Below are 14,512 nucleotides of genomic sequence, written 5' to 3'. Positions count from 1 at the left end.
ATTGTTGGGTTCACTCTCCTCCTTCACACTGCCCGGCTCGGCCTGCAATCTCCTACCCAGGAGGGAACTCTCTGACCCTCTGCCCTGCTCACAGGGAAAGGCAGAGCTCCCGGACCACTCCTGTCATGTTTGGCGCCACTCGGGTCATGTCGTGCGCACGACTTACGCTCCATGAAAAAACTTTCGGTTTTCGGAAGTGTGGATAAAGGATAGTCTACCTGTATCCTATTTGCATAGTTGGTGTAACTGGTTTAATAGTACATCTCTTGTGTAGAACTTTAATGGCATACATTGCCATGTCTTCTAAGTTTAACTCTATATAATTAAATCCAAAATATCCTAATGTTTTATACTGTACTTAGTTCCACTTTTTCATGAAAGTTACCGAATGGAAGAACGAACAGCCCTCGCTTCCATATGCTCACAGACAGCCAGTAACTTTTTAACCTTTACTTTGAAAATAATTGCCTATTTATTTAGCCAATTTCAACACAGCACATACAAGTAGGGGGAAAACACTAAAGAACAGGAGTAGTCAGAGGAAGCTAGATTCATATTTTGTTCATCTCGTCAACTCACAGAATTGTCCCTGGATTAAACACAACAGTTTTGGAACGAGCATGATCATGGACATTAGGTTTGATTGCAAATTCAAGAACGGAATTTGATGTTCATATCCACCATGGTCAGACTGGGAGTTTGCGTTATCTTCAAGACCTTCAGCACTCATACAAATACATACCACACATTAAAGTTTAATATTATATGTGAAAGGTTTTAAATGAAATAAGTATTAAAAAAAAAGTATAAAACCAAACTGGTTTTGTTAGAATCAAAGAGGCTGGAAAAGGGGAAGAAACAGAAAAGTAATTCCAGTACAACTGGGGTTATTCTGTGGAGACTAGATAGATTATTAGAGTAAGGCAGGGGAAAGCATCAGCCATATGCTAAGCAAAACCAAAGTGAGGAAAAGCCAGCTAGGGCAGAACAAAAACTATAGCAAATCATCCCTACATTCACAAGAGCATAAATTTATATTCACAAGAGCATAAATTTAAAGTACAGACTTTGGAAATCTATAGAACATGGCCTGAAACATGCAGGAGTTTCATAATCATGTTCATATGTAATGGGCATACAGGGTTGCTATGAGAACAGGTGCAAGCATGTAAAAGACATCAGAAGATTAAATGAACAGTTTTAAGATTATCTCTGCACTTCCTTTCTTTTTTTTCTCTCATCATTTGGGTTTTCATGAGCCTGTGTGTCAATTGCTGACATTCTTTTTATTCTCTACAGCTCCACTAGTGTCATCAAGGGTTTCACATGGGAATGTCCACTTTTTTGTGGAAAACAACAAGACCAGTGAGAGAATGCCAGCCAGGTCCAGCTGCACCAGAGGTGTTCCATCTCTTCCACCTTCACCCGCCCACTCCGCCCTCACGCCGTAGCCTCATATCTACATCCAGATGTGCACATACCTCACTTTGACAGAGCATTAGTGTACGTAGAGGCACCAATGCTCAAGATAGGTTGTGATAGCAGGCCCAATGGCTCAGATACAATATACGAGAAGCCCTGACCAAAAGTCTGAAAGTTTATGATATGTAAAGAAAAATAATAAGGTGCTCAGTAAAACAAAAAGCTAGGTTCTGGAGGAATTTTGTTCCACTGTCCAAGTTATATCTGGAGTATGTATAACTATGCTATGGAGACCTTTGGGAATGTTAAAGGCGGATTTTAATCCTGCCTGCCCTGCGGGCAGTTAAAATGGTCATAGGAACCAACTCTCTTTGATCCTGCTGCCTTCCCACAAGTTGCAATTTGAACCTTTTTTAAGCAGGCGAACAGGACACCCACCAGAAGGCAACAGGGTCCTTTTTTAAATATGAAGATCAAGTTCCAATGACATCATCGGGTCCCTGACTGCAATTTTAACCCGAGGCCTGTGCAGGGAGACCATTATAACCTTCACATACAAATTGGATCTTGCCACCAGCCGGAAAAAAAAGGGGGGAGGAAATCACTTCGGGAAACAGTCCCTTTCAACAAATTGTGCTCTGCATGGGTCGAGGTGACCGTACCTGCCACATCCAAGGCCTCGTTCTGGGCCGCATTATCAGTTTATTGACCAGAAAAGACAACACTGCAACCCCTACAGTTGTGACAGCATGAAAAGAGACACTGTAAAAGTAAATGGCCTAGATATTCCGTTTTAGTGGAATTAGGGTGCATCTTCTGGATAGCAGTACATCCATCCACCACAAACCAATTCTGCATATCTATTTAACCCAACCCAGGTGTATGGGTTGAGGTCATATCAGGATCTGGCCAGCTGGCAGAAGTCCTACTCTCGCAGGAGAAGAAGGAGGAGGATAACCCAGCCTAGAGAGTCTACATTGTGAGTTGCTGCTACAGGCAGTGTGCTATGCTTCCTCCTTCCACCTGCTGAACGGTTAGGTCAGAGCTAGATTTTCCTTAGTTAATGACTGTTAACATTTAACAGTATTAGTTAAAACACTTTTTGGGAGAAGAGAGAGAGAGGATAGTTAGAGCAATTTAGGAGTTTTCATTTAATGTGAATCCTCAGCAATAATGCTGGACACGAGAGTAAATGCCATCACGAGCCATCTGAACATATACTTGGGAAGGAATGGCATAAACAACAGAAACAAACATAGAAGATAGGAGCAGGCCATTCGGCCCCTCGAGCCTGCTCTGCCATTTAATGAGATCATGGCTGATCATCCAATTTCAGTACCCTGTTCCTGCTTTCTCCCTGTATCCCTTGATCCCTTTAGCCTTAAGAAATATATCTAACTCCTTCTTGAATATATTTAATGAATTGGCCTCAACTGCCTTCTGTGGTAGAGAATTCCACAGGTTCACCACTCTCTGGGTGAAGAAATTCCTCCTCATCTCTGTCCGAAATGGCTTACCCCTTACCTTTAGACTGTGACCCCTGGTTCTGGACTCCCCTGCCATCGGGAACATCCTTCCTGCATCTAGTCTGTCCAGTCCTGTTAGAATTTTAAGTTTCAATGAGATCCCCTCTCATTCTTCTAAACTCCAGCGAGTATAAGCCCAATCGACCCAATCTCTCCTCATACCTGGCATGGCAGGAATGACGTATCAGCCTGGTGAATCTTCGCTGCACTCCCTCCATGGCAAGAACATCCTTCCTCAGATGAGGCGGCCAGAACTGCACATAATACTCAAGGTGTGGTCTCACCAAGGCCCTGTACAACTGCAGCAAGACATCCTTGCTCCTGTACTCAAATCCTCTCGCTACGAAGGCCAACATACCATTTGCTTTCTTAACCGCCTGCTGCACCTGCATGCTTACCTTCAGCGACTGGTGCACAAGGACACCCAGGTCTCGTTGCACTTCCCCTTCTCCCAATCCATTGCCATTCAGATAATAATCTGCCTTCCTGTTTTTGCCACTAAAGTGGATAACCTCGCATTTATCCACATTATACTGCATCTGCCATGCATCTGCCCAATCACCCAACCTGTCCAAATCATACTGGAGTTTCTCGGCATCCTTCTCACAGCACACACGCCCACCCAGCTTTGTGTCGTCTGCAAACTTGGAGATATTACATCTAGTCCCCTCGTCTAGATCATTAATATATATTGTGAATAGCTGGGGTCCTAGCACCGATCCCTGCGGTACCCCACTAGTCACTGCCTGCCACTCGGAAAAAGACCCTTTTATTCCAACTCTTTGCTTCCTGTCTGCCAACCAGTTCTCTATCCAAGTCAGTACCTTACCCCCAATCCCATGTGCTTTAACTTTGCACGCTAAACTCTTATGCGGGACCTTATCGAAAGCCTTCTGAAAGTCCAAATACACCACATCCACTGGTTCTCCCTTACCTATTCTACCAGTTACATCCTCAAAAAATTCCAGTAGATTAGTCAAGCACGATTTACCTTTTGTAAATCCATGTTGACTTTGTCCGATCCTGTCACTGTTTTCCAAGTGCTCTGCTATTACATCTTTTATAATGGACTCTAGCATTTTCCCCACTACCGATGTCAGGCTTACTGGTCGAAAATTCCCCATTTTCTCTCTACCACCTTTTTTGAATAGTGGGATAACATTAGCTACCCTCCAATCCATGGGAACTGTTCCAGAGTCTATCGAATTTTGGAAGATGCTCCATGCTGTTTTTAAGTGACACATCCATATAAGTTTTTGGCTATATTTAGTCCAAGTTGAGTTAAACTTAATAATCAGCGTAAAGTACATACTCACAGAAACACCTCCAACTGAAAACATTGTGACAGTAAGTACACCAATAGGAATACAAGCAACCTAGGAGGAAAGAAGGTACAGTATGTAGTTTCAACCAAACAGGAATGCATGAAGATGAGAAAACAAGTACTGATGACAAAATTTGCAGCAAGCTCACTTTACTCTGCAATGTTTTGTATTGGCCACAACCAACAAGTTTTAGGCTCTTCCCACCTACATTCGTGACTCTTCCGACACCCTCCGTCACTTTAACAGTTTCCTGGCCCCAACCGTCTCCTTTTCACGATGGACATCCAATCCCTCTACACCTCCATCCCCCACCAGGACGGCCTGAGGGCACTCCGCTTCTTCCTTGGAGAGGCCCAACCAGTCCCCATCCACCACCACCCTCCTCCGCCTGGCTGAACTTGTTCTCACATTGAACAACTTCTCCTTTGACTCCACTCACTTCCTCCAAATTAAAGGTGTTGCTATTGGAACCCGTATGGGCCCTAGCTATGCCTGCCTTTTCATGGGATATGTGGAACATTCTTTGTTCCAGTGCTACTCAGGTCCCCTCCCTCACCTTTTCCAGTACATTGATGACTGTATCGGTGCCATTTCCTGCTCTCGCCCTGAACTAGATAAGTTCATTCACTTTACTTCCAATTCCCACCCATCCCTCACCTTCACATGGTACATCTCCGACTCTTCTCTTCCTTGACTTCTCCGTCTCCATTTCTGGCGATCGGCTTTCAACAAACATCCACTACAAGCCCACCGACTCCCACAGCTACCTGGACTACACTTCCTCCCACCCCGCTTCCTGTAAAGGACTCTATTCCATTCTTCCAGTTTCTCCGTCGCGTCTGTTCTGACGATGCCACCTTCCATGCCAGTGCTTCCAACATGTCTTTTTTCCTCAACCGAGGATTCCCCTCTACTGTGATTGACATGGCCCTTGACCGTGTCCGTTCCATTTCCCGCACTTCTGCTCTCACCCCTTCCCCTCCCTCCCGGAACCACGATAGAGTTCCCCTTGTCCTCGCCTTTCACCCCACCAGCCTCCACATTCAACGGATCATCCTCCGCCATTTCCGCCACCTCAAACTTGATCCCACCACCAAACACATCTTCCCCTCACCTCCCCTTTCAGCATTCCAAAAAGGGACCGATCCCTCCGCAACACCCTGGTCCACTCCTAAATCAACCCTAACAGCCCTTCCCCTTTGCCTGGCACCTTCCCGTGCAAGCGCAGGAGATGCAACGCATGCCCTTTTACCTCCTCTCTTCCCACTGTCCAGGGCCCCAAACACCCCTTCCAGGTGAAACAGCGATTTACTTGTACTTCTTGCAATTTAGTATACTGTATTCGCTGCTCATGATGCGGTCTCCTCTACATCTAGAGAGACCAAACGCAGATTGGGCGACCACTTTTCGGAACACCTCCGTTCAGTCTGTAAGGATGACCATGAGCTTCCTGTCGCCTGTCATTTTAATTCACCGCTTCACTCCCACTCGGATCTCTATCCTCTGCCTATTACATTGTTCCAATGTAGCTCAACGTGAGCTCAAGGAACAGCACCTCATCTTTCGATTAGGCACTTTACAGCCTTCTGGACTCAACACGGAGTTCAACAATTTCAAACTATAACCCCTGCGCCCATTTTTCATGCTGTGTCATTTTACCATTCCCATTTGCAACATTTTATCTTTCCTGCCTCTTACAAAAGCACAGTTTGTTCCTCCTCCTGCCCCCCCCCTCCTATCATGTCAATCGCAGAGAAGGCCATCTCTGACCACTTCCTTGTATCGCTCTCCACACACATCCCCCTTCCCCTCCCCGCCCCAAACCACCCCAGCCTCTCAGCTGCAGTTACAAAATCCCAACTGTCCAGCCTTTGGCCGTCCATTCCCCACATTTCTGCAGCTACCGATCTGCTCAACCACACCCTCACCCTGGTCATTCCCACGGTATGGCCCTCATCGTCACTCCCTTAAGTCAAAGGGGCACAGACTTGAACGGATATGGTGGACAACTGGTTTAGCCATTCACCGCCAGATCTGGCTGGACCACAAAGCATTATCGGGTCGTGCTCTCATCTGTCAAAATTGCTCACTATTCCAGAAACATTCTGGAATGCAAAGATAAATCCCAGCTTCTATTCGCCACTACTAACTGACTTCTTAAACCTCTCTCCCCGTCTCCTCCACCCTCACCTCCAACAACGTGTGAGGAACTCATGGACTTCTTTGCCTCTAAGATTGAGACCACCCATTCAGCTGCCTCTGCCACTTCCCTTCCTTCCCCTAGCCCACCAGGCCAAACTTCCACCAAGCTTCCCCCCTGCCCTAGCCCGGAACTCTCATCTTTCTCCAGTTTCTCTACGATCTTCCCTCATGACGCCTCCGTGCTCATCTTGTCCATGAGACCCATTTCCTGCTCCCTCAGCTCTATTCCCACCAAACTGCTGACCACCCAACTTCCTTTTCTGGCTCCCATGTTAGCGGACATTGTTAACGGTTCTCTCTCCTCAGGTAATGTCTCCCTCCCTCAAATCTGCTGTCATCACCCCTCTCCTCAAAAAAAAAATCAACCCTTCACCCCTCCAAACTATCGCCCCATCTCCAACTTCCCTTTTCTCTCCAAATTCCTTGTACGTGTTGTCGCCTCCCAAATCGGTGTCCATCATCGCCGCAACTCCATGTTTGAATTCCTCCAATCAGGTTTTCATCCCTACCACAATACTGAAATGGCTCTCAAAGTCACAATGACATCCTTTGTGACTGTGACAAAGGTAAACTATCCCTCCTCATCCTTCTCGACTTGTCTGCAGCCTTTGATACAGTTGACCACTCAATCCTCTTCCAATGCCTCTCTATTATCGTCCAGCTGGGTGGGACTGCACTCACCTGGTTCCATTCTTATCTATCTAATCGTAGCCATAGAATCACCTGCAATGGCTTCTCTTCCCACTCCCGCATCGTTACCTCTGGTATCCCCCCCAAGGTTCTATCCTTGGCCTCCTCCTATTTCTCATCTACATGCTGCCCCTGGGCAACATTATCCGAAAACGCAGCATCAGTTTCCAAATGTACGCTGACGACACCCAGCTCTACCTCACGGTACCTCGCCACGGTCTCTAAATTGACATCCAGTTCTGGGTGAGCAGAAATTTTCCCCCAATAAATATTGGGAAGACTGAAGCCATTGTTTTCGGTCCCCACAAACTTCGTTCCCGAGCCACTAACTCCATCCCTCTCCCTAATATCGGAGGCTGAATCGCACTGTTCACATCCTTGGCGTCATATTTGACCTTGAAATGAGATCCTGACCACATATCCGCAGCGTAACTAAAACTACCAATTTCCACCTCTGTAACATCACCTGTCTCTGCCCTTGCCTCAGCTCATCCACTGCTGAAACCTTCATCCATGCCTTTGTTACCTCTAGACTTGACTATTCAAATGCACTCCTGGCTGGCCTCCCACATTCTACCCTATGTAAATTTTAGATCATCCAAAACTCTGCTGCCCGTGTCCTAACACGCGGCAAGTCCTGTTCACCCATCACCCCTGTGCTCGCTAACCTACAGTGGCTCCCGGTTAAGCAACGCCTCGATTTCAAAATTCTCATTGTTGTATTCAATTCCCTCCGTGGTCTCCTCGCCCCTCCCTATCTCTAATCTCCTCCAGTCCATCCCCGCCACCCCACCCCCCGCCAGAGATATCTGCGCTCCTCTAATTCTGCCCTCGAGCATCCCCGATTTATAATCGCTCAAACATTGGTGGTTGTGCCTTCTGTTGCCTAGGCCCTAAGCTCTGGAATTCCCTACTTATACCTCGCCGTCTCACTACCACTCTTTCCTCCTTTAAGACACTCCTTAAAACCTACCTCTTTGATCAAGCTTTTGGTCCTCTGCCCTAACTTCTCCTATGTGGCTCGTGTCAAATTTTTTTTGTCTTATAATATTCCTGTGAAGCGCCTTGGGACGTTTTATTATGTTAAAAGTGCTATATAAATACAAGTTGTTGTTGTTGAGCCTGGATTTTTGCTCAAGTCCCTGGAGTGGGACTTGAACCAATAACAATCTGACTCAGAAGAGAGCACTACCCACTGAGCCATGATACTGAGGCAGTATTAATCAATCCACACGCAAACCATTGTTCCATTATAGGAGTAAATATTACACAGCAGAGCCAGAACACTATGAAGACTGGCAGCGCTGCCAAATGTAAAAGGGGAGAATGGTGTGCAGACATCATTCTCCCGAAACAAAACAAACCCCAAAGTGCATAACCACCCAACAGAATGAAGCAATATTTTGAGGCTGCGTTCCTGAACGAGCTGTCCTTGGAATGAGATGTTAAACAAAAGGAGCCATTTGATTGTTCCAATGGTTCAGGCAGATATTGAAAAAATCCAATGGCATGATCTGAAAAAAAATGTTCTCCTCAAAAAGCCCACTCTCAACCTATCCATTCTCTCGGACTACGGGCCCAACGTTAACCTCCCTTTCCTCTCAATATCCTTGAGCACAATACCACTGAGCTCCATGTTCACCACTTCCACTAGAGGCAAAAGTGCTCAGTGATAGCTTGATCACATAATCTAGGCTGACACCAGTGCAGTACAGAGGAATTTCATGTGGCTCATGATATGCAAGCATTAGTTATTAAAGTTTTCAACAAATTATCAGCAGCAAAGCAAACCTCAAAACTCAAAGATCTGATCTATCCTCTGACCTACCTCCTCTCTGATTTGGACAGAAAAACCTTGTGTTCCAACAACCTGGGTCATTATGCCCTTCCCTACACCTTCATAGCTATATTCATTACCCATTTGTTACTATTATTTCACAGTGGTGACTATAAAAGTGATATTATCAGAGTGGTTTTGAGAGACTCTGTTGCTGGTGTGAAACCTCACTAATCAATCAGAGGTATAACGTTATAACCACAACTCCGACACATGCTGACATCTGTGTAGGAGGTGCAGCCTTGTGAAATAGCTTTTTATATACTTACAAAAACATCACAATACTTACAAAAACATCACAATACTTACAAAAACATCACAATGCTTACTATGTGTTGCAGTGTTTATGCTTCACACACCTTACAAAAAGTGTCATTCCTGATGCCAACATCACAAAAGCAAAAAAAAAATCACCAATACCAAAATTTATTCAGAGGACCAATGTTATTACTCAAGAATTCAAAAGGAAAAAGGTAATGAAGTTTCACATTTTAAATTTCTTTTTAATTTTTTTGACGTAAAAAACTTATATAGTGCCTGTAATGTAGAAAAATGTCGCAAGGAGCTTCACAGGAGGTGCAATCAAAAAAAAGGGACTTCAAGCCAAAGAAGGAAGTATTAGGAAGGGTGAACAAAAGCTTGGTTAAAGAGGGCAAGGTGGAGAGGCAGAGCAGTTTAGGGAGGAATTTCAGAGTGTAGGGCCTAGGCAACTGAAGGTACAGCCACCAATGATGGGGTGAGGAGAGGGAGTGGGAAAATGCAACAGAAGAGAGAGGTCAGAGGAACAAAGAGGGGTATTTTGGGGGGGGGGGGGGGTGAGGGGGGTGAAGGCTGTAAGAGGTTACAGAGATAGGGAGGAGCGAGGCCATGAAGGGATTTAAACGCAAGGATGGGAATTGTAAATTTGACATGCTAGGGCACCAAGAGCTTAAGTAGGTCAGCAAGGGCAGGTTTGATGGTTGAGTGGGACTTGGTGCATGATAGGATGCAGGCAACAGAGTTTTGGATGAGCTGACAGTTACAGAGGACGAGAAGTCGGCCAGGGGAGCATTGAAATAGTCAAGTCTGGAGGTGACAAAGGCATGGATTTGAATCTCACCAACCATTGAGCTAAGGCATGAGAAGAAGCAACCAATGTTATAGAAGTAGAAATGCACAATCTTTATGATGGCGAGTGCATGCAGTCATAAACTCAGCTCATTGTCTGATAGGACGCTGAAGTTGCAAACCGTCTGGTTCAGATGGAGACAGTGGGCGGGAGGATAGAATTTGTGGCAGGGGATGAAGACAATGGCTTTCATTTTCCCAATATTTAACTGGAGGTAATTGCAGCTCGTCTGGATGTTGGACATGCAGTCAGATAGCACAGAGGCAGTGGAGGGATGCAGAATAGCGTACAGAATAGGTTTCATCAGCGTACACATGGAAGCTGACCCCATGTCTGCGGATGATTTTGCCAAGGGTCAACATGTAGCTGAGGAAAAGGAGAAAGTGAAGGATAGATCATCGGGGGACTCTAGAGACAACGGTGTGGCGAGGAAAGAGAAGTAATTACTGGAGATGGCCTGGCTACGGCTGGATAGCTAAGAGTGGAATCAACAAGGGCAGTCCCACCGAACTGGACAACAGAGGAGAGTTGTTGGAGGAGGATGGAAGTTGCAGCATTTCAAACATCAAACAATGCAGGAATAAGTGGACATCTGTCTTTGAAAATGAAGCAGTTAGCAGTGCTTCGGTTATTTTAAATTATTTAATTTGGAAAAATTATTGAAAGAGTGTATAAATGAAGAACTATAATGCTACACAGTACAAATCCAGTATATATTGTATAAGTTCCTTTTTTGCAACCGGCAGTGATTAAATCCAAATTATAGTCTGTAAGTTAATTATTTTTAGGAGTATTTAAGCGGTCAGCTCATCTGTGACACTTGTATTATTTTAGTCCCTCCTCTTGCGATGGCAGTAATTCACAGTAGGCTATGGTTCCACGAGCAGTGGCAGTACTCCAGTACATCACTGAAGTAAACCATTGTTCATTTCGAAGCCGAAACAATAATTGACAGACTATTTGAATGAGGAGGGCATCAAAGGCAAGCCCAAACCCATCTTCACCTGATGTTCACATACTTACATTCTGCCATGGAAAGAGAGGCAGAGCGGTGTTCTGTGGCTATATTTCAGTCTGTTGGTTGGAACTGAACTGAAGCCTCTTTACAATCAACCCTTCTCTAAACCACCCGTTACCCAGATTATATACAAATAAACAAATGTCTCCAACCCTCAGGTGTGCTAATATTCAATCACATTATATCCAGCTTCTCAACATGTCTTACTCTGCACCAGTACTGGGTATGACCTATTGGTGGCCTGATGGTGCAGAAGCTTAGTGTATTACCCTTCCATTTCCTACACCTGCACTTCAATTTAGCTTATCATAATGCAGTGAAGTTATCTTTTTTCTGACCATCTTGCGATTTCAATTTCAATCTACTTTTTGCACATTTTGGTCATTGTATGCATATTCTTTGGGAGGTGTCCTATTTGCACAGTTGATGTAACTGGTTTCTGATCAGGGCTTCTCGTACATCATATCCGACCCCTGTTGTAAGGGCACATCCAGACAGGAGGCGAGGACAGAACTGGGCTCAGCTATATCTCCTGTGGGTATGCAAATGAGATGGGAGGGAACAAATAGGTAGAAAGAGGGACGAGGACCTGCAAGCAGAATATAGGGAGCTAGAAAATAAATTAAAAAGCAGAACCTCAAAAAAGGTAGTAATCTCAGGATTACTCCCAGTGCCACGTGATAGTGAGAGCAGAAATAGGAGGATAGACCAGATGAATGAGTGGCTGGAGAGATGGTGTAGGAAGGAGGGATTTAAATTACTGAGGCATTGGGACCAATTCTGGGGAAGGTGGGACCTGTACAAGCTGGACGGGTTACACCTCGGCAGAACGGGGACCAATATCCTCGCAGGGGGTTTGCTAGTGCTGTTGGGAAAGATTTAAACTAAACTAGTTTGTCAGGGGGCTGGGAACCTAAGTGTGGGCCCAGAATGGAGAGAAACAAAGCTGGAAGTGCAAGTTAGAAAAGTAGTCAGCAAAACTAGTAGGGAACAGAAACGAAGGCCAACAGTAAAGAGGGTCAAAGTGCAGAAAAATATTAAACAGGCAAATTTGAAGGCACTTTATCTAAATGCATGTAGCATTCGCAACAAGGTGGATGAATTAATGGCACTAATAGAAGTAAATGGGTATGATGCAATTGCCATTACAGAGACATGGTTGCAGGGTAACCAAAGCTGGGAACTGAATGTTCCAGGGTACTCAACATTTAGGAAGGACAGACAAAAAGGAAAAGGAGGTGGCGTAGCGCGGTTAATAAAGGGATGAGATCGGTACGGTAGTGAAAAAAGATCTTGGCTTGGCAGATCGTGATGTAGAACTGGAATCAGTTTGGGTGGAGCTAAGAAACAGCAAAGGGTGGAAAACATTGGTGGGAGTTGTGTATAGGCTGCCAAACAGTAATGGTAATGTAGGGCACAGTATCAATCAAGAGATTAGAAGTGCATGTAACAAGGGCAATACGGTAATCATGGGGGACTTTAATCTACATATTGACTGGGCAAATCAAATTACCACTAATGGTGTGGAGGATGAATTCTTGGAATGCATGCAAGATGGTTTCCTGGATCAGTATGTGGAGGAACATAAGAACCAACCAGGGAACAGGATATTCTGGGTCTGGTACCGTGTAATGAGAAAGGGCTAATCAATAATCTTGTGGTAAAGGGGCCTTTAGGGACGAGTGACCATAATATGATTGAATATTATATTAAGTTTGAGAGTGATGTAGTCCAATCTGAAACTAAGGTCTTCAATCTAAACAGAGGAAACTACAAGGGTATGAGGGTCAAGTTGGCCATGGTAGATTGGGAGACTACACTAAAAGGTATGAAGGTGGACATACAATGGCTAGCATTCAAGCAAATAATGCATAATTTGCAACAAACATATATTCCTCTTGAGCAAAAAAACCCAAAAGGAAAAAAGTGATCCAACCATGGCTAACAAAAGAAATTAAAGCTAGTATTAAGTCAAAGCAGGAAGCTTATAAAGTTGCCAGAAAAAGCGGTCAGCCTGAGGATTGGGATTTTTTAGAAATCAGCAAAGGGGGACCAAGAAATTGATAAAGAAAGGGAAAATGGAATATGAGCACAAACTAACAAAAAATATAAAAACGGATTGTAAAAGCTTCTATAGGTATGTGAAAAGGAAAAGACTGGAGAAGATAAATGTAGGTCCTTTACAATCAGAGACAGGAGAATTTATAATGGGGAATGAGGAAATGGCAAAGAAATTAAATAAATACTTTGTTTCTGTCTTCATGGAGGAAGACACAAAAAACCTCCCAGAAATATGAGAAAACCAAGGGTGTGGCGAGAATGAGGAACTTAAAGAAATTATTAGTAAAAAACAGTACTAACAAAATTAATGGGACTAAAAGTCGATAAATCCCAAGGACCAGGTGACCTACATCCTTGGGTTTTGAAAGAGGTGGCCATTGGGATAGTGGACGCATTGGTTGTCATCTTCCAGAATCTATAGAATTTTGGAACGGTTCCTGCAGATTGGAGGACAGCAAATGTAACCCCGCTATTTAAGAAAGGAGGGGAGAGAGAAAACGGGGAACTACAGACCTGTTAGCCTCACATCAGTAGTTGGGAAAATGCTGGAATCTATTATAAAGGATGCAATAACTGGGCACTTAGAAACTAATAGTAAGATTGGGCAGAGTCAACATGGATTTATGAAAGGGAAATCCTGTTTGACAAACCTATTGGAGTTCTTTGAGGATGTAACTCGTGGAGTAGACAAAGAGGAACCGGTAGATGTGGTGTATTTGGAATTTCAGAAGGCCTTTGATAAGGTCCCACATGAGGTTGGTGAACAAAATTAGGGCACATGGAATTGGGGGTAATATTACTAGCATGGATTGAGAATTGGTTAACAGACAGAAAACAAAGAATAGGGATAAACGGGTCTTTTTCAGGATGGCAGGCTGTGACTAGTGGGGTACCGCAAGGATCAGTGCTTGGGCCCCAGCTATTCACAATCTATATCAATGATTTGGATGAGAGGACTAAATGTAACATTTCCAAATTTGCTGATGACACAAAGCTAGGTGGCAGTGTCAGTTGCGAAGAGGCTTCAAGGGGATCTCAACAGGCTCAGTAAGTGGGCAAGAAAATGGCAGATGGATTATAATGTGGATAAATGTGAAGTTATCCACTTGGTAGAAAAAACAGAAAGGCAGAGTATTTCCTAAAATGGTAAAAGATTGGGGAATGCAGATGCTCAAAGGGACCTGGGTGTCCTTGTACATGAGTCACTGAAAGTGAATGTGCAGGTGCAGCAAGCCATTAGGAAGGCAAATAGTATGCTGGCCTTCATTACAAGAGGATTTGAGTACAGGAGTAAAGAAGTCTTACTCCAATTATATAGGGCCT

The 14,512-nt window shown here is 44.4% G+C and overlaps 1 protein-coding gene across 1 annotated transcript in view; it reads right to left on the bottom strand.

The window, feature by feature from the left end:
• Positions 1-14,512, bottom strand: part of LOC147107721 (type 2 lactosamine alpha-2,3-sialyltransferase-like) — a 126,213-nt gene that overhangs the window by 92,067 nt on the left and 19,634 nt on the right. Inside the window, exon 4 of the mRNA XM_086006987.1 lies at positions 4,261-4,324. Coding sequence (XP_085863113.1) covers positions 4,261-4,288 — 28 coding nt within the window. The 5' untranslated portion in view covers positions 4,289-4,324. The remainder of the gene's footprint in view (positions 1-4,260; positions 4,325-14,512) is intronic.

The sequence above is a fragment of the Somniosus microcephalus genome, chromosome 14 (genome assembly GCF_052327205.1).
Source record: "Somniosus microcephalus isolate GS21.2 chromosome 14, FLI_Smic_1.0, whole genome shotgun sequence".
Classification (NCBI taxonomy): Eukaryota; Metazoa; Chordata; class Chondrichthyes; order Squaliformes; family Somniosidae; genus Somniosus; species Somniosus microcephalus.
Note: the sequence above shows the minus strand (reverse complement) of the source record. Positions and strands in the feature narration are given on the sequence as shown.